Source organism: Dermacentor silvarum, chromosome 5 (genome assembly GCF_013339745.2).
Source record: "Dermacentor silvarum isolate Dsil-2018 chromosome 5, BIME_Dsil_1.4, whole genome shotgun sequence".
NCBI classification, from domain to species: domain Eukaryota; kingdom Metazoa; phylum Arthropoda; class Arachnida; order Ixodida; family Ixodidae; genus Dermacentor; species Dermacentor silvarum.
In genome coordinates this window covers 135,714,637-135,739,026 of record NC_051158.1, presented here as the reverse complement: position 1 = coordinate 135,739,026, position 24,390 = coordinate 135,714,637, and the positions used below count along the sequence as shown (strand labels likewise).

The 24,390-nt window shown below is 44.5% G+C and overlaps 1 protein-coding gene across 2 annotated transcripts in view; it reads left to right on the top strand.

Annotated features, from left to right (window-relative positions):
• Positions 1-12,884, top strand: part of LOC119453774 (mitochondrial thiamine pyrophosphate carrier) — a 44,463-nt gene extending 31,579 nt beyond the window's left edge. For both annotated transcript variants that reach the window (XM_037715832.2, XM_037715831.2), the window contains 3 exons: positions 266-449; positions 5,859-5,950; positions 9,439-12,884. In XM_037715832.2, the coding sequence (XP_037571760.1) occupies positions 266-449; positions 5,859-5,950; positions 9,439-9,666 (504 nt within the window). In that variant the 3' untranslated portion in view covers positions 9,667-12,884. The remainder of the gene's footprint in view (positions 1-265; positions 450-5,858; positions 5,951-9,438) is intronic.
• The last annotated feature ends 11,506 nt before the right edge of the window (positions 12,885-24,390 follow it).

Here is a 24,390-nt window from a genome sequence, read left to right as displayed (position 1 = left end):
GTACTGAGAGAAGGCAAGCGCAGTTGAGGACCGAACAGAATTAGGTGGTGTGATGAAATGCAGAAATTTGCAGGCATAAGGTGACATCTGCTGATGCAAGGCAGGGGTAATTGGAGAATGCTGGGAGAGGTCTTTGTCCTGCAGTGAACATACTTACGCTGATGATAATGATGGTCAAGGTAGCGTATTGAAGACACAAGTTTCAAGCCTCTCGCACATCGTTGGATAATCCCCATTGAGCTGTGGCTGCGTGTGTTCCGTGCAGACTTACCGTTCCATAGGGCAGGCGGTGAGCTGCATGTGGCGGCAGGAGGGCCCCACAGCCTTCTACCGTGGCCTGCTGCCCACCCTTCTGCAGATTGGGCCCCTGTCGGGATTCCAGTTTGGTTTCTACTTCTTCTTCGTCAACCTCTGGGAGCTGCTGCTCCACCCCGAGAGCCACGTGACTGGTACGTGTGCCTCTGCCCTTGACATCATGATGTCGCGTTTGAGTGAACACACCGTACCTGAAGGTACACAAACATTTCATAATTACAAATGCTGTCATAGTTTAGTGACAGCGAAGAAGCAGGCAGGAAGAAACAGGGGCTCAACTATAAATAGCTTATTGGGCTAAGTTGTGCTCAGAAACGGGCAACGCAGAGAACAATTGTGACGAGCACAGTCGGGGATCAAGTGAACTAAAGCTGAAGCAGCTCTCAATCAACCGTTCTTTATACTTGATGCAGAAAGTACCGAGTAACACTCAGAAACAGTACAGATTCTCAAAGGAGCTGGAACATCTGTCTGAAGACACCCTCAAATAGGTAGATAATATTGTGAGTTTGAGAACAGAGTAGGTGCATCAATATGTGCAGGCAACGCAACTATTTCCACTTTGAAACAAAGTGACAACACCGGCATCAGCAGCAATACAAATTGGATGTCTGCATTTAAATCAAAGTATTCGATTTGAGAACTGGATGTTAAGTTTCTTAGATTTAATGGGAGTTGAAGATGATGTGTGGTTGCTGCAATTATTCGGGTGTACCTGCAATGCATCTGGATCGCCAACCACTTTTTAGGTGCCCCTTGTAATGTTATACAGATAGGAATGATGGCAACCTATCACTCTTTCCGAGTTGAATGTATTTCCCAATTCAGTCGCTCTTTCTGAAAAGAAATCACTTTCTTGGCAACCATTCCTTTCTACGTCTATTTTTCTACTTTTGAAAGCAGAGTGCATTCTGTATTTGAACTCTCACAAGCCAAGTGCGTTCATTGTGAGTCCAACTGAACAGTGCGAGCTTATTGTCGTGCACCAGCCTTTTATCATTCATTACCATTATACCTGGTTTATACATATTTCTTGCGATTTCGTATGGACACTGAAGATGTACAAATATTTTACTTGCATCCAGTCTGGGAATAATCTGGTTCCAAAAGACTACTAATAGCATCTGCAAGCTCAATGGGTCTTCACAGCTGATTTCTCTGACCCGTTTGATTATTCGGATCTACCCACTGCACTGTGACCTACCCCATTGAACCATTGCCAAGCCAACTTATCATGGCCATGCCAAGCCAAAAGTCACCAATGGCTGTGATAGTTGCTACTGTAATAGGCAGCACCAATAACCTCATAAACCCTTGTTAGCTGTTGTGGGTGATAAAAATAGGAGGAGCCATATACGAATGGTGTTTCATTTTTATCATGTCTTTTTTGAGAAATTGCACTATAATCAAAAACCTGCAAAACGTGGCCCATAGATGCTGAAGTCAAATTTTTCAGCAGCATTCATCGCCTTTAGCGTCTTTAGTGCTTTTTTTTTTTAGACTGTCCATGTCTCTCACTTGTGCACTGTCCTGCCACATTGTGTTGATTCTGACATGTGCGATTCCTGCCCTTTGGAAAATTTCTCATTGGCTGCGCTGTAAATTGGAGCCAGAAATGTAAATATACGCTAAAAATGAATTCAAAGTACTGCAAGCGTTTTCTAAGCTCACAGTTCTCTAAAGTCCATGTACATGTTACTATAATTTTCTTTTATTCAGTCAAAAGTGGCCAATCAAATAGAGTGGCAGTGAATTGCAGGCGGTATGGCAGCCTTGTCCTTCAGCGGAGTACCTTGTCTGCAGTGAGTTTTAAGCAAATTAATTTTACCTAAGCTTAATGCCGTTGCTTCCATTATGACTTTCATTTTCTTTTCTGATTGGCTTATATGCAGCATGTAGTGTTGAAAGGGAGCCCAGTATAAAGTAATGTTCCAGCTGCACCGCTGGTTCATTCGCCCTCAAACTACAGGCATAAGTTGGATTTGATTGTGGGTTTTGTTCAATGCCAAATGTAAGTGCAGAATTACATCCAGAATAAATGGGAACTTGTCAAGACGATGTCAAGCTCTTCTTATCAAGATCAACTACGGGCTGTCCAGAGGGTTCACGATTGCGCCATAAGGCTCGGCCTGACGGTGCTGACGTGGACACGGCCTGCCTCGGTCTGAGAAAACCGAGCTTCAAGACTCTAATAAAGTTTTGTGAATGAATGAATGAATCTGCAGGAGTGTCAGGCGAAAAATGTAATTTTCTCTGTAAATGGTGGCGCCACCTGTCCTAGTGGAGCAGTCCTACTCATTGTGGATCTAATTCAATAAAGAGCAGTTTGACTACCATGAGCAAGAGACAACGCCACTCTTCCTTGGACTACATTTTTCATGTGGTGTCATTGTGAACATGTACTTCTGCTTCAGTTTGGATGAAACTGGCAGTTACTATTTCTATTAATATACTGTAGTAAGGCATGTTGTTGGGGTAGTCGGTTCATAGATTCCGCGAAATGTCTAAACTGCGCGAAGAAGACGGGATGGGAACAGAAACACAGATGCACACACAAAGTGCAGTTGTGTGTGTGTCTATGTTTCTGTTGCCGCCCAATCTTCTTCGTGCAGTTTAAGCATTTTGCAGCAACATTAATCCTTACACGGCCACTCTTGATATGACTCAGAGATCCACCCATGCACGCCCCTGCTACTCCCAAGCGCACTCTGTGCCTTCCTCGAAGCAGCTCGGGCAAAAAAAAAAGAATATTGCAGGACCATTGCATCATCTACGGAGAGGTTAGCTAAACACATAGGACAAAGGTTTAATTTCTGACAGCTGGTAGAGCACACATCTGGGTGCTCTGTCGCTTAGCAGCACAGTTATGGCTAGCCAAAGCAACCACGAAGAACCAGCTTATCCGTAGCACAACAATATCGTGGAACCAACATGCACACACAAAAAAAAAGGATTCCAGTAGGGGACAAGGAAATAAATAAAAGAAAGACCATCAAAGGGCTCAACAAAACCCACTGCAAAATTCAAATTCCAGGAGGTAATTGAGCACAAACAACCCGATTGATTGGTCAGAATGGTGACTTATCCTGGGTTCCCACATCGATGCAGTATCCACTGTAGTCAGGGGCGTAGCCAGGGGGGGGTTGGGGGGGTTCAAACCCCCCGCCCCACTTACCCACCCTTTGTTCACATCGCTTCGCGCTGACATAATTCAAGGAACCGGTGCTACTATATCACAATTTCATTCCTGGGCGCTTCCGTTTGGGTTGGTAATTTACAGCGAATCATTTCTGCATATGGAAAAAAAAAAACTGTCACGGTGTTTGTCAAGGCTTTGACGCTCTCTGAGGTTTTGGGCGAGAATGTGGCGGCCGCATTCTGAAGCAACAAATGCGGCAGCCGCATTTTAGATGAAAGCGACGAAAATGCTCGAGGCCCGTTTACTTTTAGATTTAGGTGCACGTTAAAGACCCCAGGTGGTCGAAATTTCCTGTATACATTTCCGCCGCTTCCCTTCAGGTGCAGGTTAGGCCGCGCTCGCGCAGGATCTTAGGCTACGTTCACACTTGGTCTCGGAGCTGTCGGAAGCGGCAAAATCTTGCAAAAATCCACCCGCCTAGTCGGCAAAACAGGCAGAAAAAAAAGCGGCGAGCCAAATCGGTCTCGGACCGATTTTTTCGCTATGGCGAAGCGGAAACGCGGCGGAAAGTCGTTCTGCTCGACCGGAAGCTACACTAGCATGTAAACAACCGGTCGTAAAATTGAACATGGCACCAAAACTGTAGGCTGCACTGCTGATCGACGCGATCAAGAACCACCCCTTGCTCTACGACAAGAGTGGTACTAAAACGTACTGTCAGCCATACTCGCGATAGTATGTCGCGCGACCGGAGGTGCGGCAACGAAGCCTTGGCGTGACCCAACTTCTCACGCTTTTGCAAAGCCAGGCGAACCCACCACCACCGTTTCCAAGATGTCCGCGTCTTCCGTTTATTCATTGTCCATTTCTAGAAAACAAGTAGGTAGAAGTATAAAAGCCATTTCTTCTTCCACTTCCATGGCAGACAATAGTTGGGCAGATTCCTCGTTGGCGCTCCATAATTCGTGCACGTGCACGTTATGTTGCAGAAGTCGCGGGGTGCTTTTCTCGTCGCGACGATAGATTGGGAGCGTAGGTCTCACGTAGGACGCGCAGGCTTCGGCGAGCCCCAACACAAGGGCCAGCCCGGGTTTTAGCTTTGGTGTTCCCGTTGCCGCTTTGGTGTCCTGGATGCGCCGACAATAATACGAAATGATGAAATGTTATTACAACTTGTAAATAAAAGCTATTAAATAAATATAATCACGCCTAGGCACCAACCTGTGACTCAGCGCTACCGCGCCCGTGTGAGGAGAATCACGGAACGCCAACGAGGAATTGACCGAAGGTCGCAGATGACACGCGAAGTTGCGTAAAATGATCACTTTTGATGACGGTATGTGGGTCAGTGAATGAACATACCCCTCGAAATAATGCGATAATGAGCGACACCACGCCGACAAGCGTACGCATACTAGATGGATGTGGACGAAAGCGGCAGCGGCGGTAGCAAAACAAATGTGAACAACTTGGACATGCGCGGAAAAGATTTTCCGGCCGCTTTGGCCTTTCCGCCCGCTTGCCGCTTCCGAAGTGTGAACGTAGCCAGTCTGCGCGCGAAACGTCTCTTGTATGCGATTGCGCCACTACGGAAGGCTGGTTGTTACTGTTGTGTTGTTGAATCCCAAACCAGCAATTGCGCAACGCTGGTAGTTGCTGTTGTGTTGTGGAATCCCAAACCAGCAATGTACACACGAAGGGGTTGATGCCAGCAGTTAAATTCCACCGACTCGCAACAGAATGAACGAAACAGACAGCCGACAAGCATGGATTACTGCTGTGCGCAGTACAGCGTAAGTAAACTCTTGTTGCAGGCGCTGACAGTTCTCGTCGGAGTTCACGCGTCCTGAGAAATTGATTATGTGCCCTATGCACTGAACAAGACCGGAGTTCATTCCTGCATCACTAGTATAGCACTGCACGGGTCGATTTTTTCAGCCCGGGCCCGTTTTTACGTTGGGCGGCCCGCCCGAGCCCGATCAAAACTTTTATGGCGAGACCCGGGCCCGCCCCGGGCCCGGAAATAATCTACGTTACCCGCCCGGCCCGGCCCGCCACCCCTTTACCTTAGGCCCGAGCCAGGCCTGAGCCCGACTCGAAACCGGCCCGAACCCGGCCGGAGACCGAAAAATAATGTTTTTCAGAGTTGAGACGCCCGAGAATAACTCGCTGCACGTTACATGCACACCCCCAGAAAGGTCCCATGTCTTTGATATACATGTATAGAGTCTGCTTAAACTACCGATATTTATTATCGATCACGCCACGTAGAGGAAAGCAGACGCTTGCCCCCCCCCCGGTCGGGCCGGTGAACCCCCCCCCCCCCCCGAAAAAAATTTCTGGCTACGCCCCTGACTGTAGTGATGCCACCCTAATGCTAGATGTGTGCCTCTTGTGCTGGCAGGTATGAGCCAGAGTGTGGCCTGCGGAGCCCTTTCTGGCTTTGTGTCCAAGACGCTCGTCTACCCCCTGGATCTCATCAAGAAGAGGCTGCAAGTAGGTCTTTGCCAGCACATTTTATCAATCCTGTATGTCACTTCCTTTGTTAAACCTTTCTGGTCCAATGATTTCTGTGGCAATCATGCTTTACAGAAAATATGTGACATCAAGAAAAACAAAACAGAAAGACTATTATCAGAAATGTGAGTGTCAGCAATGCGAGTTACTTAATTTGTTGACTTTGTGCAGCAGGTAGTTATGGCCACGTATTATCCACACATTGCCTACATATTATCACGTGTATTTTGTTTTTTGACAGTGACAGTTTTCCACCGGATTGTCACTGATATTCATTTGTCACTCGGCGCAAAGCGTGCCTACAGTACTGAAATATTCCTGAATGTTTTTGCAGATTCTGTAGTGACATAGCATTGTCTAATCAGATTGCGCACTACAAGCATTAATATTGTCGCTACAATGTGACAATATTAACGCTTTTCCCCACATAATCAGTGTCTCCATACTTGGTCACGAGTGTTACACCACCCACAAATGGCCTTGTATACTTCGAAGTATGGCTGCAGAAAAATCATGCAAACAGAGCAGCGAGATTTAGCACATAGATGAATGGACGGTGGATGGGTCAACAAAATATGATTCAATGGAATTTGCACGCCCACCCGCCTTACCCTCTCTCCCCTTTAGAAGAACCGTACCTATATATATATATATATATATATATATATACACACACACTGTGCCAAGGAGAGCATATGTCGCCTTGAAAAAGACAAGTCCACTTGTCGAAATGTTGGCTCCTGCTCTCACCTTGTTCTCGTTTTGCTCATCGTCATAATCAGATTGTGGTTTTGTACATGAAACCTTAAATTCTTTCATTTCATTTAAATGAAATTAAGTTTTTCAACCTTCAAAATTCTCAAATATCATTCTTGTACATTTTGCTGTGCTTAATTCGTAGGCTCCCTCCCAGAGCTGGTTGTCCTTTGTGCTACTGTTTGAGATTTCTTTCACCTTGAAGCTATTGACGATGGTTTCGAACAAAACTGCATACTGCACGTTCAATACAGTAGAACCCCGCTGATACGTTTTTCACGGGACCGTAAGAGTAAAATGTAAGAGCCGGGAAACACAAGAGCCGAGAAACAAGAACAATTGAAAAATAGAAGTAGTGTTGAACTGCACACAATATTATTTTAATTCTTACGTGTGAAAAAAGCCGTAGTTTCACCTGAAAGCCAAAGCACCGATTGCGATAGCAAATTAGTAGAAAAAGTAAGGGTAGTTTTTTTATCGTCCGTATAAACTTGTAAACATTTGCTTATTAACTATATTAACAAGCATGGTGTCAGCGCCCACAGGCAAACATGAACACATCACACTCGATGAGTGCGAACGCTGGCGTGAGGAAGCGCCGCTGCAGAATCGAGTGAAGTGACCTTCGGGCTGTTGTCTATTGCTTCAACGCAAACTGAGTGCCGAGAACACACAGCACGCACAAAGCTACACTACAAGCCGCTGACGCACCTATGCTGCCTAGACTCTGCCCCCAACGCAGATCGCTTTCAAGATACGGCCCGCGCGACTGCACAGTATGCAGTTGATGCCAGAGTACAACACCGCCCGCTATCCCTCCCCCCTCGCTCCCTCGCCAGTGCCTCGAGCACAACGGAAGAAGGTGCGCTTCCTCCCTGCTTTTCTTTCTTTCGCGCGCGAAATTTAGACACAGTCGCCAGCTCCCCTTGCACGCTTTCACTTGCTTATACGGCGTGCGGCAACGGCGTGATCGCCCTTGGACTTCATACAGAACATCTATGAGCCAAAACCAATTTTAGGGCCACAACGCGTCATAGACACCATCTTTCGATAACGAATCTCAAGGGTCATACTTTTGCTGGCGGAAACTGAAAATACTTCATAGGTGTCGCTCCCTGGCACTTTGGGCGGCCAATGCCATCGTCAAGCCACCAAGACAAGTGATATGAAAAGGCAAAATGGCCGCTCGGGCCGGCGCGGGGTGGCAGTTTGCAACGTATGGTGCGGGAACGGTCGCACAGTTGCGACGCAACAGCGGGGTTACCAATGCATTGCATTTTATGGGAGCTGTGCCAGGACCGGCCAAAAACAACGTAACAGCCGGGAAAACACCGCACCCGGGAACCTAACAGTACGGTTCTACTGCATCCGCACGTTTTAGCAGTGGCAATGCAGTGTGTCGCTGCATTGCTTCAATGCTAATCACATTAACGTTGAAATTCATCATGAGATGGGTTCTCACCTGCCATGGTAGCCCCCCCCCCCCCCCAAAATTTGTGCTGTTAAGCTCAAGGTAGCAGGTTTGATACCGGCCACAGTGGCTGCATTTTGAGGGGGCTGAAATGCAAAAATGCTCATATACTTAGATTTAGGTGCACATTAATGAGCTCAAGGTTGTCAAAAGTAATCTGAAGTTGCCCACTGCAGTGTGCCTCATGATCAGATTATGAGGCACGCTGTATGATCCCGCTGCTAACATACCCTCGCTCATACCTCGCCCACCCGCCTTACCCTCTCTTCCCTTTAGAAGAACCATGCCTATATATACTCTGCCAAGAAGAGCATATGTTGCCTTGAAAAAAAACAAGTCCATTTGTCGAAACGTCGGCTCCTGCTCTCTCTCACCTTGTTCTCGTGTTGGTCATCATCATAATCAGATTGTGGTTTTGCAGACGAAACCTTAAAACCTTATTCTTTAATTTAATTTAAATGAAGTTAAGTTTTTCAACCCTCATAACTGTCAAATGTCATTCTTTTACACACAGGAAGCATGTGGTAGATTTTCTGCAACATTAAAAATGCTGTATTTAATCGTGTAAGGCCGGAATTTTTTTTTTTTTTTTTCTTACAGGATACGACCCCGACATGGGGCTACTAACTGACACGTCGAACTGTGCGCTGACTGCTATGCAGAATAATGCAGCCACTGGTGGCCGACTATAAACTCTTTTAATTGATCGTCCTTGTAGCTTCGGCTGCCGTCATTTGCTGAGCTTACTTCATAGGCTTTCTCCCAGAGCTGGTCGTCCTTTGTGCCACTGTTTGAGATTTCTGTCACCTTGAAGCTATTGACGATGGTTTCGAACATAACTGCATAGTACACGTTCAATATCCACACATTCACTTTTTGCAGTGATGCCCTCTTTATGCACCCAAAGCCTGATGCAGCTAAACATGCTAAACAAGCTGTTGCGCAGCTGATTCAGTTGAAGCACACTCGTTCTATGCGACGCAATTCGACAGCATATGCTGATGATGCCATCATCAGCAGGACAATAACTTGTGCCATCTAGTATCAGCAGAATGGGGGTACGCGCGTGACCCTTAGTGAAATCAAATTTTCACCCTCCAAAGTTAAGGTGCAGGCCGTACACGAGTAAATACGGTACGTGTCAGTACTACTTCCAGCCAACTCACCCCCAGCTTCTTGGCTTTTATTGTTGTCGCTGATAACGTCTTTTCTCTCTTTCCCACCCCACCCTCGATGCCAGGTGCAAGGTTTCACGGCGCAGGGCATGCAGTTTGGACGCTACACAGGCTTCGTCCACTGCATACGCTGCATCATGATGCAAGAGGGCGTGCAGGGCTACTTCAAGGGCTACATGCCCAGCGCCCTCAAGTCCATGGCCACCACCTCTTGCTACTTCGCCTCGTACGAGGCCGCCTGCGAGATGCTTCGGCTGCGGCAAGGCAGCATCGCTGGGGGAAGTGACGGCTGAGCCTTTCCCTTGGTGACGCCTTCCATAGACCTCTGGAAGCCTCCCCATCTTTCTCCATTGTGCGTGTGAGGGTTTGCTGCAACAATATGATTGTGCAGAAGAGTAGTGACCGTTTGTGCTTCCTCCTCCGCACTCCTTCCTGCATTTTGCATTCGGCGTAGGCCCCGTGTCAGCGCTAGGCATCCTTGCCTACCGAGTGTCGCATGAATGGTAGTTGACTTCCACTCAAATTTCGCGCAGGCGTTGCGTTTCACAGTGGGTTCAGATTAATACTACATTTCCGAGCATTATATGCTTGTTTCATTCGCAGTAAAGCCTAAATGCGTGTCATCTGCAGCGACACAATAAAAGTAAATGACATTTTCACTGAAGCAAAATGGTGGCACCGTCACCCCTAAGGTGAAGTGCACCTTTCACAACAGCAGTGACAGATGACAGCACTGTTTTGTTTGCAAGAACTTGATTTTCCTTTAGCGGCGTCATTGCAGACAACATACATTTCAAGCTTACCGTGCAAATAATGCTTACAAACGTGGTATTAAACTGAACCCACTGCGAAATGCTACATCTCTGCAAAATAGGAGTGCAAATCTGCTAGCAGTTCAGCTGCGCAAGTCTTGTATACACATCTGTGTAACAATTTGTGGCATTATGCAACTTGCAGAGGTCCTTTGTTGCTACTTAGTGCTGATGACCGATGTGAAAAGGCTTATGAAAGATTTGATAGTCAAGGTAATGGTGAGAATAATTGTAGGGTATTGATTGTGTTGGGGTAAGTGATAGTGCCTTTCCTTCATGCCTGTGATTTGTTTCGGATATGTTTTTTGGATTATATGGATTTAGTTTTCGACATGAGGGTTGAGCACCAGAAAGATTTATGTAATGAAGGAACTTGAAACCATTGAGCAATTTTTTTTCTTGAACTGAACATCACAGTGATGTGAGGACAAATCTGTATTTGTGTTTTTGTCCTCGCTAGTCAGTTGCATTTGAAGAGGCAAGCAGTTGCGACAGGTTTATGGAATACATCCTTACCAAACGTTACACCATGTTCGATTGTGTAACATTAGGATACCACTTCTTTCCTTGGCACTTGAAATTATGCGTAATAGATATTGAACTACACTATGTGTGGACAATGCAGCTCCATGTTGCGTTGCTTTGTTACACTGTCTTGCGGTGTGTCACACAATGCTAAACATTGCTCGCTAGCTCAACACTGATCTCTTGTATTTAAAAATCAATTATATCATGGATACCATTGGTCTGTGTAGCTTTTGAGTTTTCCATTTGTCATGTTTCAGTTTACTAAAGCTCCTTCCCTGTTCCTTGTACAAATCTGAGGGCCTGGAAGGAGATGCAGTGCATTATGCATGTAAGCTCAATGAGAGAATTGCATCACGCTTTAGTTACTGTCTTTCTATATATTGGGCAATACAGCCAAACCAGTTATTGCTGGTAAAACTACCATTTGTATGCTAGCAAAGATAATGTAAGACTGCAGTACCATGATGGCTACGTAGCGTCACGAGGCCTCTGAGTGGCTCTAATCTATTGTATGTTGGGGCCATCTAGTCCATAATGAATTTAGAAATGTTTTCACAAACACTTTGTGTTGTCATCGCCACATTTAAGACCGTAATGTGGAAGGTGCGTGCAGAACTTACTACCAGTATAGATAGTAATATTTGTATACTGACAGAAAGATATATTTGGCCTTCATGAATTTGCCAACTTCAGTGGCTTGTGCTCAGTCAGAAACTATTTTGTGTGTTGAGCGTCTTGCGGACACACCTTTCGTAGTGTGTAAATCTCAAGCGAATGTTTCAGTTTGAATTATGTACGGTGAGAATCGGTTATTAGTCATGTGGCACATAGTGGGCCTGCATTATGTTCACTGCATGATGTGGTAGCGTGTTTTATGGATGGCAATGTTCTTTGTGTTACATGTGTTTTTGATTGCCAGCTCTTAGACACGTACTTGCTGTTACTATGAAGGTCAGAGACGTTGGTGTGGTTTTGGTAGCCGGAAGTATGGCCAAACTCGGCTCATTACCTAAATGATGGGTGGAAACATAGTTTTTCACAGTCCTGAAGTATTGCATGTTGTTTGTTTCTATAACTGTGTAAGGACAAAGTTTAGGAAGAAAAGAAAGCTGTTTAAAATCTTTGAAAGCCAAAAAAAAGAAAAGAAACACGGGAATTGATAGCAGCACCAGAAGCTGTTGCGTCACACAGAGTTCACTGTGGGTGTAAGCATTTCAAAAATTGTTCGCAGTTTAGATGCATGGAAACAACAAATTCATGCAGTTCTTGTTTCTTTTTCTTTTTTGGCACAATGCCTCTTGCCAAATATGGGTACCAAAGATCTGCGCACATCTTTCGTGGTTTTCGGTGTTGGTGCACGTCTGCTTGATGCACCTGGTCAACTTTTGCCTTTATGCAGGCCTTTATGCCTCATCGCAGCATCAGCAATAAGATATGCAGAAAGCTTGTAGCTTAGCTGTTGGCATCCTGCATGTTCACAGGCCATCCATTCTGGTGGTACGTCTTGCTCGAGTGTAGGCATTGTACAGAAGAATGCTCAGTGTAAAAGAGAACGACGATGGTATGGACGGAACGACAGAGTTGAAAAGGACTGGAATCTCCAGTTGGCTCTAAACAGTGTTGTTTGAGTCATATCTTCGCACGCTCTTTGTCTTTCATAACTCTCTGGCGGGTCGATGTTGTTGGGTTGTTGCGTGTCTGAACCCGACACCTGTTGTGCCGTTACGGTGCTCTGTCAAGCTGTAAATCTGCTCCGATGTTAGTTCTCGTGTGCGCATTTCATTGCAGTTTGTATACTGGCAGAAACACATATTTGTGCTTCATTTTATTTGCCAACTTCAATGGGTTGTACTCGGTCAGGAACTGTTTCGTGTGTCACGAGTCTTGCAGACACACCTTCCATAGTGTAAATCATTTCATTGCATTTGCCTGTCAGGCTCAGCTAAGTGCTGTTGGAGGATCAACCCAGCACTGACAGCTGGTGCAGTGAATGGGTCTAGTGCAGCCACAATAAACTGTGATAGCATGTATGCATGTAGGTAGCAGCAGATACTGTACAGGTCGGGCTTTTTGTGTTGTAAAGGCCACTTTTGAGTGCTCCAACACAACAAAAGCTTGCATATCACTAACGCTGTTGCAATAAATGCTTAGAGGAATGTTTGTTTTCAATTTATGGCTGTCCTTCAAGGTGCATTGACTGGCACCTTGGCCTACAGAAAGCATTGATGCTTCTCCAATTACAAGCATTCTTCAACTTTTTTTTATCATGTGTTTGTTGGTCTACACATTAGGCACGAGAAGCAGCTGGTAGAAAGAGCCTGCTTTACAATGCTGCCGGGTACTGTCATAAAACTGCCTCAGTGGCTGTAAGTCCCAGCAGATCTTGTGGTTGGAAAAGAATTCTGCATATCCTTTTACTAGAATCCCATTTGGTGTTGCCACATGTAAAATTGTGGACTGTGGCAGGCAGAGGAGGAGGGACAGAAAAACATTTTTATGATAGACCAGCTGAATGATTGGCCTGCATCAAAGTTCTGATCAGCTGCTTGACATTGAAAAAGGGGTGTAAAAGAAATGTGGTGATCATGAAGATGAAAATGGTGAGTTTCAATGAAAATGAACTGCAAGGTTTATTCAAAGTCTCGAATTTAGGCTACTTTCAGGCGAGAAATCAATTAGTTGATGGCCTTTTGAACATCTTGCCGACAGCGGCCAAGGTCCCAAAACAAGCTTTTCAGACAAAGGTTGATTGCTAAAATTCAACAAACTCTCTTCCAGTGATTGTCTTTCCACTGCATACTGTTAGCAAGCACACGAACAGTTTTACTATATAGTCTCCTCTAGAACACACTCACTGTAGTCTAGAGTGTCTGCATGATCGATTAGGTGTAGGCAATGCCCTTACACCTTGTGCAGCTCTCGCCCTAAAAAGGGGAGGGCACGGACCACAAGATGAATGCCAGCTAACTTGCACAGTTTTTGATTTTAGCTTTTAACTTGGGTAACATCGAGTGAACAGGCAGGTGCTGGTTGTACTGCATTGAGCAGGTGCATGAAGCTTCTGCTATCGACTGCCACAGTTCAAAAGCCATAATGGTTGCCATGACAACCAAAGGCAGTGGGCCCTTCGATTATCCTTCCCTAACAGTCCCGGACTGCCCGAGGCAGTGCTTTCAGCCAATGAGCGTTGCGTGTGCAGCTTCTCGGACAGTCCGGGACTGTCAGAGACGGATAATCGAAGAGGCCCAGTGCTTAGTCTAGTACAGTTGGTGGCACCAGATGTTTCACATGCATGCATCCTCATTCTGCGACACCACTTAAGTTAGTTATCTACCTGCAATATTTATTTCTATGCCCTTTGAGGAAACAGCAGTCACTTTATAATGACTTTCCTTAAACAAAAAAAGACAAGCTTATGTTCTTTAAATTGTGGTTTTGCTAGGCTATCAACCAAATGTCCAAGGTAAGATGTGCCAAGGATGTACGTGGGACAAAGTGACCTTGGCTAAATGGAGTCGTGCAGTAAGTTCTTTGGCGAGAGTTGCAGCACTTGCAATGCTAACTTCCCAGTGAACATTAGTGGTGACAAGAAAAATGCTTATATGCAAGAGTGACAGAAACAAAAGCAAAGCAGAAGCCACCATAATATCAAATACAAATTGAGGCACAAATTCAGAAATGTGAGCAGAAAAAGATTACACTAGCTCCTTCACCAAAGTAAAAAAAAAAAAAATGGTAAAGCATTCCTTGATGGGCATGTACAACACTGTATACATTACATACATTACACATGTTTTGTCTTGTTCTTATGGTTTTCACTCATCTGGTTTTGCTTTTGACATTCTTGCACACTAATGCTTTTGCTTGTCATCATTAGGCTTCAGTTAAGAGTTAGCACTGTATGTGCCGTGGTTTCATGTCCATCACTCTGCCTGTGCTTACAGGATAGCTAGTCACAGTAATTATTAAAATGTAGTTAGGTCAGTCAATGTAGCGCTAATATTGCTTCCTTCAAATGGTACTATGACAATTCATGGCAATATGAGCACAAAAATTCATAGAGACTGGGTCCAGCTAGCGGAAAACCTACCAGACATGATACTTGCACTGTCCTATGGGTTGTGCTGGCATGCTAATGCCAATTTAATTGACTTTGCCACTTTGTTTTCTGACTAGGTGTTTGTTTACAATGAACCGACACTTGAACAAACTTGAAGGGGCCTTGTAGAAGTGTTCAAATCAAAGTTTAATAAAGTGAAAAGCCTACACGGGCATTTGCTATAGAAGCGCGGAAGATTGGCCAAGTTTGTATGACATATTATAGCTGCATAGCCCCAAAAAATGTGAACATGAGGTGAAGAAAAGACAGGACGAGCGCAGACTTCAAACTGAAAATTATGACAAACAAGAGCGGAAAATGAAAGCAAGGGTAACAAAACACACATGTGCTTACATGCACGGGCACAGAGTTAAGGGGGCAACAGACCGGATTTTTTCAGCAGAATCACTTCACTCTTGAACAGAGTTGGCTATAACATGAAGCTTGCTATAGTTAGGCCAGTAATGGTTGGTGTGTATTTTACATGGTGCTTTACATTCACAGCTTGAAAATTACTTGTCATTCGGTTTTCATGAAAGCGTTAGTGAAGAAAACATGTTAAGGCACTCCAGTTATATTTTACAGCAAAATTGTTATTAGGAGATGTGCCAAAAAATTGTTCACTCTGAGCGTCAATGAAAATTAATTGAAAGAACCATCAAACCTTATGCAATCAAATTTTGAATGTATGTTGGACATGTAAAGGACAACATGTGGCAAAAGTTGGAACAGTGTGGGTTAAATTTGTGAAAGATCAGCAAAATTGCGTTAATTTCACTTTGGAGTCATACAGGGAGTTTATCAGCAGTGTGTTGTATCAGAACTACTGGATGTATTGAGGACAAAGTAGTATGTCTTTGACTTTATGGGAACAAATTTCGTAATGATCGATTTCGCTTTCCATTATTTTCGCACTTTGTCACTGACCAGTCACCATGCTGCCTTTATCACCAGGGTTGGTCATTCGACGGGACAAATTATGAGAATGGAAAATTGAGAAAATTACATTCTGGGGTTTGGGGCACCAAAACCAGGATATAATTGTAAGGCATGCAATAGTGGGGGATTCCGGATTAATTTTGACGACCTGCAATTCTTTACCGTGCACCCAACGCACAGTACATGGGTGTTCTTGTATTTTGCCCTCATTGTAATGTGGCCTCCGCAGCTGGGACTTGATCCCGCACTCTTGGGCCTAGCAGTGCAATGCCAAAGCCACTGCACCACCATGGCAGGCAAGAATAAAAAATGAAATGGATCGTACAAAATGCAACCTCTAGGCATATATTTTGTAACATTCAGTTTCATTTTTCATTCTTTTTGTATTAATTAAGATATATCAGACGCATAATTAAGCTTGCAAACATGCTAGAGGACACCTTTAATGGCCCAAAGGGGTTTGTTTTCCAACTTTAATGCGCATTCACTTGCCTTCTACGTGGACATGGATTGGTCTCTGAAAATGCCCAGAAGTGCTAGCTTGGTTGACTGCACATAAAGGCACTATTTACTGAAGTGGTGCACCACATATGACAGGCAAGGGTAGTTCATTGCAGCGAAAGCATTCTTCTTTTCTTGATTCATAAGTCCTGCACTCGGGCCACTGGTGTTGTCGCCTTTTTCTCCAGACTTCGCAAGACTTAGGAAAGCAGCTGTGCTATGTGACTATATGTATAGTGCAGTGAAACAGATGGATTAGCCCTGCAGTAGTGCACTTAGTGCACACGGTATCTGGGATTGAATCCTCAACTGGAGTGCGGTACCTTTACGAGAGTGGCAACAATCAACACCCGATAGATAGCACAGTGAATACGATACAGCATAATACGTTTTACGGGATAATATGTTTTTTTTTTTTCTTATTCAAGCCGTCCCATAGGACCACTGCATTTTCATACGGTTATTGCGATCACGCTTTCACCTGAAATTGGATAGTACGACTGTAGAAGTGGGATTTTAGTGGTATTGCTAAAGCTGATGGCTTTATGTTCCAGTGTACTAGCTTAAATAACATTCCAACGACCCTCGAATGTGTTAAGTCCCAGCCACACTGGAGGAAAAACACAGGCAGTGCACCGCTGGCAGTAATATGCTGCTCTGGCAGTGCGGCCATACCAACTGGCAATGCGCCGCTGCTCAGTTGAATTGGGAAACGGCGACTTCTTTTTTTTAAATTTCCGGAATAACTTTTTTTTTACGAATATTGACAGAAAGTTCAGCGCAAACTGCCGAACTATTTCAACATTGCTGAATAAAAGTGGCTGCGGTTCGTGTGGTGTCGAGTGATGCTGCTCTGCATAACGTGTAACGCGGAGCAGTATCATTCGACGCCACACGAATCTTTGCTATTGAGTTTGTCGCCGAATACGCCTTTTTGGAAGTGGCTCTAGATAATACGATTTTTGGATGATATGTTTTATTTCCCGGTTTCTGTGAAGATCGTATCAACACACAGGAGAACCTCGTTGATGCGACCTCGTTTCGCACGATATTCCGGCTCCAACGTTGGCGACCGAGAACACAAAAATATGACCCAATACAGTTACGTTTTTTTTTTTTTACCGGTTAATACGTTCCCGGAAAACATAATATTTCGGCACGAACACTCAGTAAATCTCCAAACCACGATCATATGACACGTTTTCCGGCCGCTAGATCCCATGCGAACAAGAAACGGCACGAGGGACGCGCAATGGAGAACAGTAATTTAGCGTCCGCCACCACAGCAGCTTCAACGCAGTGCGCCCCCAAACGTTCCATATCAAAATGCCGCCACGCACCAAGTTCCCTCATAATCCCTCTTCCCATACGTACCAGCAAATCTCGCGGGTTGCTGCAAGTCATATTCTCTTATATCACCGCCAACCCCATTGCGATAAGCATCTTCACCTATCAGTTTCACAGTGACTGTGGCGTAGTGCCGTTGGAAGCATGCACGCTTTTAATATGCGACAATTAACCGAAATGCGCCGCCGTTTCCTGCTGCAGGCGGTGCGAAGTGAGCGTCGTGTTTTGCTCTGGCGTCATCGTATTCCGGCGTCGGTCATGAGCTCGATTTGGTTTTGGTTTCCCGTCGTCTTAAAACACCCTACGCCATAGGCGCCGACTACGGGGGGGCTCTGGGGCTCGAGCCCCCCCCCCCCCCCCCCGCAGATCCGTAGCCCAACCCCCCCGCGCCCCTAAAATGTCATTACCGGAGTTCTGTTACCCACATAATTTGAGGATTCTCTTGCGTTGCCTCCACATTTTCACTTTTGTTGTGGCTAAAAGGTTACGGCACTATTGTTGGCGCGGACGTGCCCAGCTTTTAATTTATACTTTCACTTTATTTCGGCAAATCCTGACAATAGGAGGACAAGTGCATTAGAAGCACCAGCGGTGGCTACCTCATCCGTGTTTCCTCAGTATAACATTTTTTTTTTAATTTCCGCTGAGAACACCACGCACAGACACAATATATTTAAATATATACAAAGGACAAAGTTTATTACATTTTTTAAACAGAAGGAAGTAGCCAACTAAATGGATAGCCTATACCTAGAGAATGAATATGTTGATGTATGTTCACCTCACTTCAAACTATTTTGCGTGCTTTTTTGACCCTGAAAAAAAAAAAAAAACTGCAGACTTCAGTGACCCCTTCGGCAGAGTCTTCTATCAACGGTGTGTGAAAATCACGTGAGTGCACGACACGTGTCTCAATATTGATTCTCTTTCCAGTAGGCAATGCTAACTACTAGCGACAAAATAAAATAAGCAGCTATTTTAATTATTTACAACATTTACGCATGAGGGATGGAAACATCGCCTCTTGCATGCAGAGGCCATAAATACGGGGTGTTTCAGCAAACACTTTCAAGAAATTTTTAAAGGTTGCCTGTGACAGATAGTACAATTCTAGTTGATGAGCTGGTCTACTCGAAGAGGTGGACATGCACAAAAAATCGAAATGCATAATCAACTATTTAAAAAATATCACCAATTAGGTTTTTAACATATTAACTCAGGATTGATTCTCAGGATGGAACCAGTTTCGAGATATTAATAATTCCCGAACATTGCGGAGAAATGCATTGGCGTTCCAGTTACTCTTGCGCTTACCCGCCGTGGTTGTTTAGTGGCTATGGTGTTGGACCGCTAAGCATGAGGTCGCGGGATCAAATCACGGCCACGGCAGCTAAATTTCGATGGGGCGAAATGCTAGAATACTCGTATATTTAGATTTAGGTGCACGTTAAAGAACCCCAGGTGGTCTAAATTATTCCATAGTCCTCCACTACGGCGTGCCTCATAATCAGATCGTGGTTTTGGCACGTAAAATCCCATAATTTGTTCTTTTCATACTTTTGTGCTTTGATGCATAAAACGGCGTTTTGTTGAGAAAGTGACTGGCACGCCAATGTATTTCTCTGCAGAGTTAGAGAATTAATATCTCGACACTGGTGTCTATCGGCCGCGCGACGCAGCAGAGAGGCTGGGCCTTTCTGTACCGACGTGGGAGTGGCCCGCTACGTGCTGAAAGTTTTATCATACATACCATATTGGTGTAAGCCTGAGATTTTGTTCAAAGTGGATCCGCACTCCACGGCTAGAATTTGTAAATTGCATCATTGGCCATAAGGTAATTAGCTAAAAACTTAATAATTTTGTTAATTAGTCGATTATGCATTTAAATTTTTTGTGCAAGTAATGCCCGCCTCTTCGAGTAGACGAGCTCATGAACTAGAATTGTGCTATCTGCCTCAGGCCACCTTTAAAAATTTTGGGAACTATTCGCTGAAACACCTTGTATATAGAATTCACTGAGTAACCGAAATGATGCCAAGCCGGATTCACTCAAAATCAGAATAAACAGAAGTATAGAGATCATGTGCAGCAGCGGTTATACTCGGACTCAAAGTACTAAAAAAATAAGAGTGTAGTTTGGCCGGGAAGGCGAGGCAGTATTAGTGATAGCGAAGTAGCAGACAATTACACGAAGGAAGATTCTTACCGTGTGAAACCGTGTAAGGATCGCACCTGTGTAAGGGCCGCACCATGCATAACTTGACAGCCAATATAAAAAAAAAGACATCCAACCGAGAAGCAATCGCGTTCCGTGCGCTGATTCTGATCGGGCTCAACAGCGAATTGTCGCGCGCAGCATACTTTCGCGCGTCGCTACTGGATGTCGGGAGGAGGCGATCGTGGAGGTTTACGGCCGATTTCATATTCGTAGTTGGAAAAAGGAGGTCAAATGGCCCGGTCCCATGAAAGACTCGTAAAAATCGCGACAGAAAAGTGTGACCCTTACATGAGTCTATACGTTAGTTATAGTGGCCATATGAATTGTATTAAACATTCACCTAAAATTAAAATAGTAAGCATAGTGAACATAGTGGACATAGTAAGCACGGACCATGTAAACCTGTAAATACCTCACTGGATGACCTCGAGCACTCGCTTTCACAACGCAAGCATTGTGAAGAACGCCGGCAGCGGAGGCGAACGGTTCGTGCAGCCACGCGATTCACCGCAACTCTGAAAATTAGATTCATCATCATTATCTGCCTATTTTAATGTCCACTACTGACGGCCTCTTTGAGTGACCTGCGATGACCTCTGTTTTTTAACTCTGCAACACTAGGGGTGCAGAAAGACAGCCCGGCAATTAAGGCAGCGCACATGAAGTTAGCAGCCATCCCTGGTCGTCCTTTATCATTGCACCCACCATTGATTACCAACAATTAAATATGGCACGCGGGCCCCATAAGCATCAGCCACGCTCAGTCATTCACAGTTACGGCAGGGCTAGAGGAGAAGATGCGTTCTCTCCTTCCAATTCGCATTTTATTACGTGACCTACAACTAACCCGAATATTGAGCGCGTGGGAAATAATGGCCATCAAGCCACCATCCTTTTCGGCTCACTCTTACGTGCTTTTTCCCGCACCCACAGGGTATGGGTTGCTCATGCATATGGTTTTTGGATTTAATGCGGAACATCACGGCGACGACAACTGCGACAATTTGCCTGAGGTGTCGATATAATCGCTTTCGCCATAAAGTGAGAAATAGAAAATTGTTAGCAGAGGGTATATATATATATATATATATATATATATATATATATATATATATATATATATATATACAGGGTGTTTCAGCGAACACTTTCAAAATTTATTTAAGGTTGCATGTGATAGATAGCCCAATTCTAGCTAATGAGCTGGTCTACTCGAAGAGGCAGACATTACTTGCACAAAAAATTGGAATGCACAATCGACTAATTAAAAAATTACTAATTAGTTTTTTAACTAATTACCTGATGGCCCATATTGCAATTTACAAATTGTAGCCGTGGAGTTTGCAAGACGGATCCACTTGGAATTAATTCTCCGGATGACACCAGTTTCTAGATATGAATTCCCGAACATTGCAGAGAAATGCATTGGCGTTCCAGTTAATTTTGTGCTTCATTGCAAAAAGCGACGTTTTGTTAAGAACCTAACGGGAACGCCAATGCATTTCTCCGCAAAGTTAGGGAATTAATATCTCGAAACTGGTGTCATCCGGAGAATTCGTTCCGAGTGGATCCATCTTGCGAACTCCACGGCTACAATTTGTAAATTGCCATATGGGTCATCAGGTAATTAGTTAAAAACTTAATTAGTGAATTTATGTTAATTATGCATTTCAATTTCTTGTGCAAGTAATGTCCGCCTCTTTGAGTAGACCAGCTCATGTACTAGAATTGTGCGCTATCTGCCAGAGGCAACCTTTAAGAATTTTAGAAAGTGTTCGCTGAAACACCCTATATATATATATTGACCCTTTTCGCGGAGCAGTTGGCTCTAGAGCAACGAGATGGCGCTTTCGGCGGCGCGCCATACGTTGCCTCAGCGAATGCGTACGAATACGAAACCACTACTGCTTCTGTCCTGCTACTATGCGATCAGCTGTCAGAAATGCAAGTGGGTGTTCGCTCATGCACTGTGCCCAATTCATGCTGCAAAATGTGTAACAATAAAGGGAAGACGTGTGCGGTAGTTAGCTGCAAAAATAGTGATTCGCATATTACGGAATGGAATCAACCTGTGTCGCCGCTGCTACATAAGGACTGCCTGTGTTGTCGGCCCTTCGCGATGCACGGCTTTCCTTGAGGATAAAAAAGGATAATTCATCCGCCAGCGCTGTATAGGTAACCTCCAAAGAAAGGACTTCAACACCGCAACGTCGGCACTTAAGAGTGAGTAGCGCTCGTTACAAAAGGAAGTAACGCCATTTACGGGCATAGTAAGTTTTTCGCACGTTATTTACGCACATCTACCCCTACTCGCACGCAACCTACACGCACCCTATCGCCAACGTATCAATAATAAGTGAATGTGAGCACACTTGAATCAATGTGCTGAAAGCGTGAGTGACGGCGACTACACAGACACGAATGTTGGAAGCTGAACGTTTCGTGACGGTCCACAGAGTAAGCGACGGACTAGTGGTAATACGTCTTTTCTACAAGCTACCACAAAGTACAGAACATTTACATTCCAAGTTTTGTGCGCCGCAAGAACAAATCGATCGCAGCAGAGCACACCCGCGAGCGCGATTAGGCTGAAAATAAACAATCAGATAGTAGCCTCACCGAGGAACTTAGTATTACTGAGTCAGAAACATGACAAACCGCTGCTTCAAAATGTTTGACAAATAAAGAACGAGAACAGTGATCCTGATTTAATTCATAAGCGGGAAGTTTGGACAGCTTGGAATACAGTTTTAGCCTCGCTTTTAGTGCAAGCACCGTATACGCTGCTCGCGCCGTTTGGACAAGGCGTAATGAGCTATGAAAGCACTTACATGTCCTCTAAAGCTGTGGCCAAAGCTTCGTGTCGTCCACACAGTCACCGTCTACGATATGCGTCGAAACGGAAGTTTGTTGCGCCGCGCCGGCGTCACGCGCTTGCATTGTAAACGCGAAGGCAACCGAGGCAGCTGAGGCAAGCAATGGACGCGTCACCACATGATCAAACATGGCAGCGCCCCCGGGAGCACCGGGAAAAGGGTCAATATGGGCAGGTTTCGGAAAGCTGGTCGGGCCCCCCCCCCGGAAAAATGAAAACTTTCCGCCTATGCCCTACGCAATAGAAAACAACAAAGCACGTCACGTGTCGCTCGGACCCTACCCACTCAACGCGCGTAGGCATCTCGCGTCGCAACGATTCTCGCGAAGTGGGCACGTCAAAATTTCCCGCCAAAGTACTACCCCGTCTGTGGAAGCTGCCGACCCAGGCCGAATTCGAGGAGTGCAGATGCAGGCTTATGCCGAAGCCGCAAAGACAACGCCCCGTGTTGGGCCGCTTACCACCAACTCGGCGTGCGTCCGCGTATCGTGCCGCCACGGTTCGCGCAACGCATTGCATTACGTAGATGTCAGTGAGTCAGGTGTGCCAAATTTTAAGTAAATTCGATCGTACATTTTCCCGGTTAGTACGTTTTCTCTTACGTTTTTTTTTTTCACCCCAAAACGTATTAATGAGATTCTACAGGACACACTTTTTATAATTGCATGATTTCGTGACAAGAAATAGCCCAAAACAGTTATATTGCTATAAGACCAATGGCCCAGTAAATGTATGCTAATGTGTGGGAAAATATTTGTATAAGTGAAATTTATATTTGACTGCATTACAATGTCCTTTATGCAAGGGATGTTATAAAAGTTGTCATCTTAAGCTAGTTCGAATTACATTTTTTCAAGTGCAATATTGTTTAAGCCTTGCAACAGTGTATGTATATATATATATATATATATATATATATATATATATATATATATAAGCTTTGTGTTTAAGCTCCTCATAATCCTACAGCACAAAAGTAGGCAGACAATTTTCTCTTCCAAACACTTGATGGTGAGTACATTCTTTTGTTTATTTCCTGAGAAGGCACTTTCAGTAACTTCCTAATAGACTATTTGCAATAGCAATCACATACAGTAAAATTCCACCTCTTATGGATGGAGGTCACTAGATGCTTCAATGAGGGAACTTGTGCCTGCCAAGGCCATAAAAATGAATGCTCAAACAATATGTACGTGCACAACAGACTATGTAAGCTCTTCGCACCATCCCACATAACAAAATCACAGAAAAAGAAGTGAACAAAACAAAATGATTTTTGACGTAAACAATAGTCTACATTTAATAATTCAACATTCTATTGCAACATCACAAGCCAGACCATTCCTACTAGCAACTAAACGACCATATTAAGCTCACGCATGTAATAGGTCTACCCAACTACATGCAGTCGTGTCCCTGTCAACAACATGGAAGTTCTGGTTAGGTCACATGTGGGAGGAGATTTGCTCATGGCACTGAAGAGTTGTTTACGTCTACAGTACAGTACAGGGTTGAAGTGTATACCTAATTTGTATTCAAACCAGCACAGCTTGACTATATGAAAGTTCTCAGGGAAAAAAGTGCTTGATGTGAAGCACTTATTAGACCTATACAGTAGAACATCAATATAATGAACATGGATATATGATTATAAGATACATAATAATGTAACCCATCTTTTTTTCAGCCATATTAGAA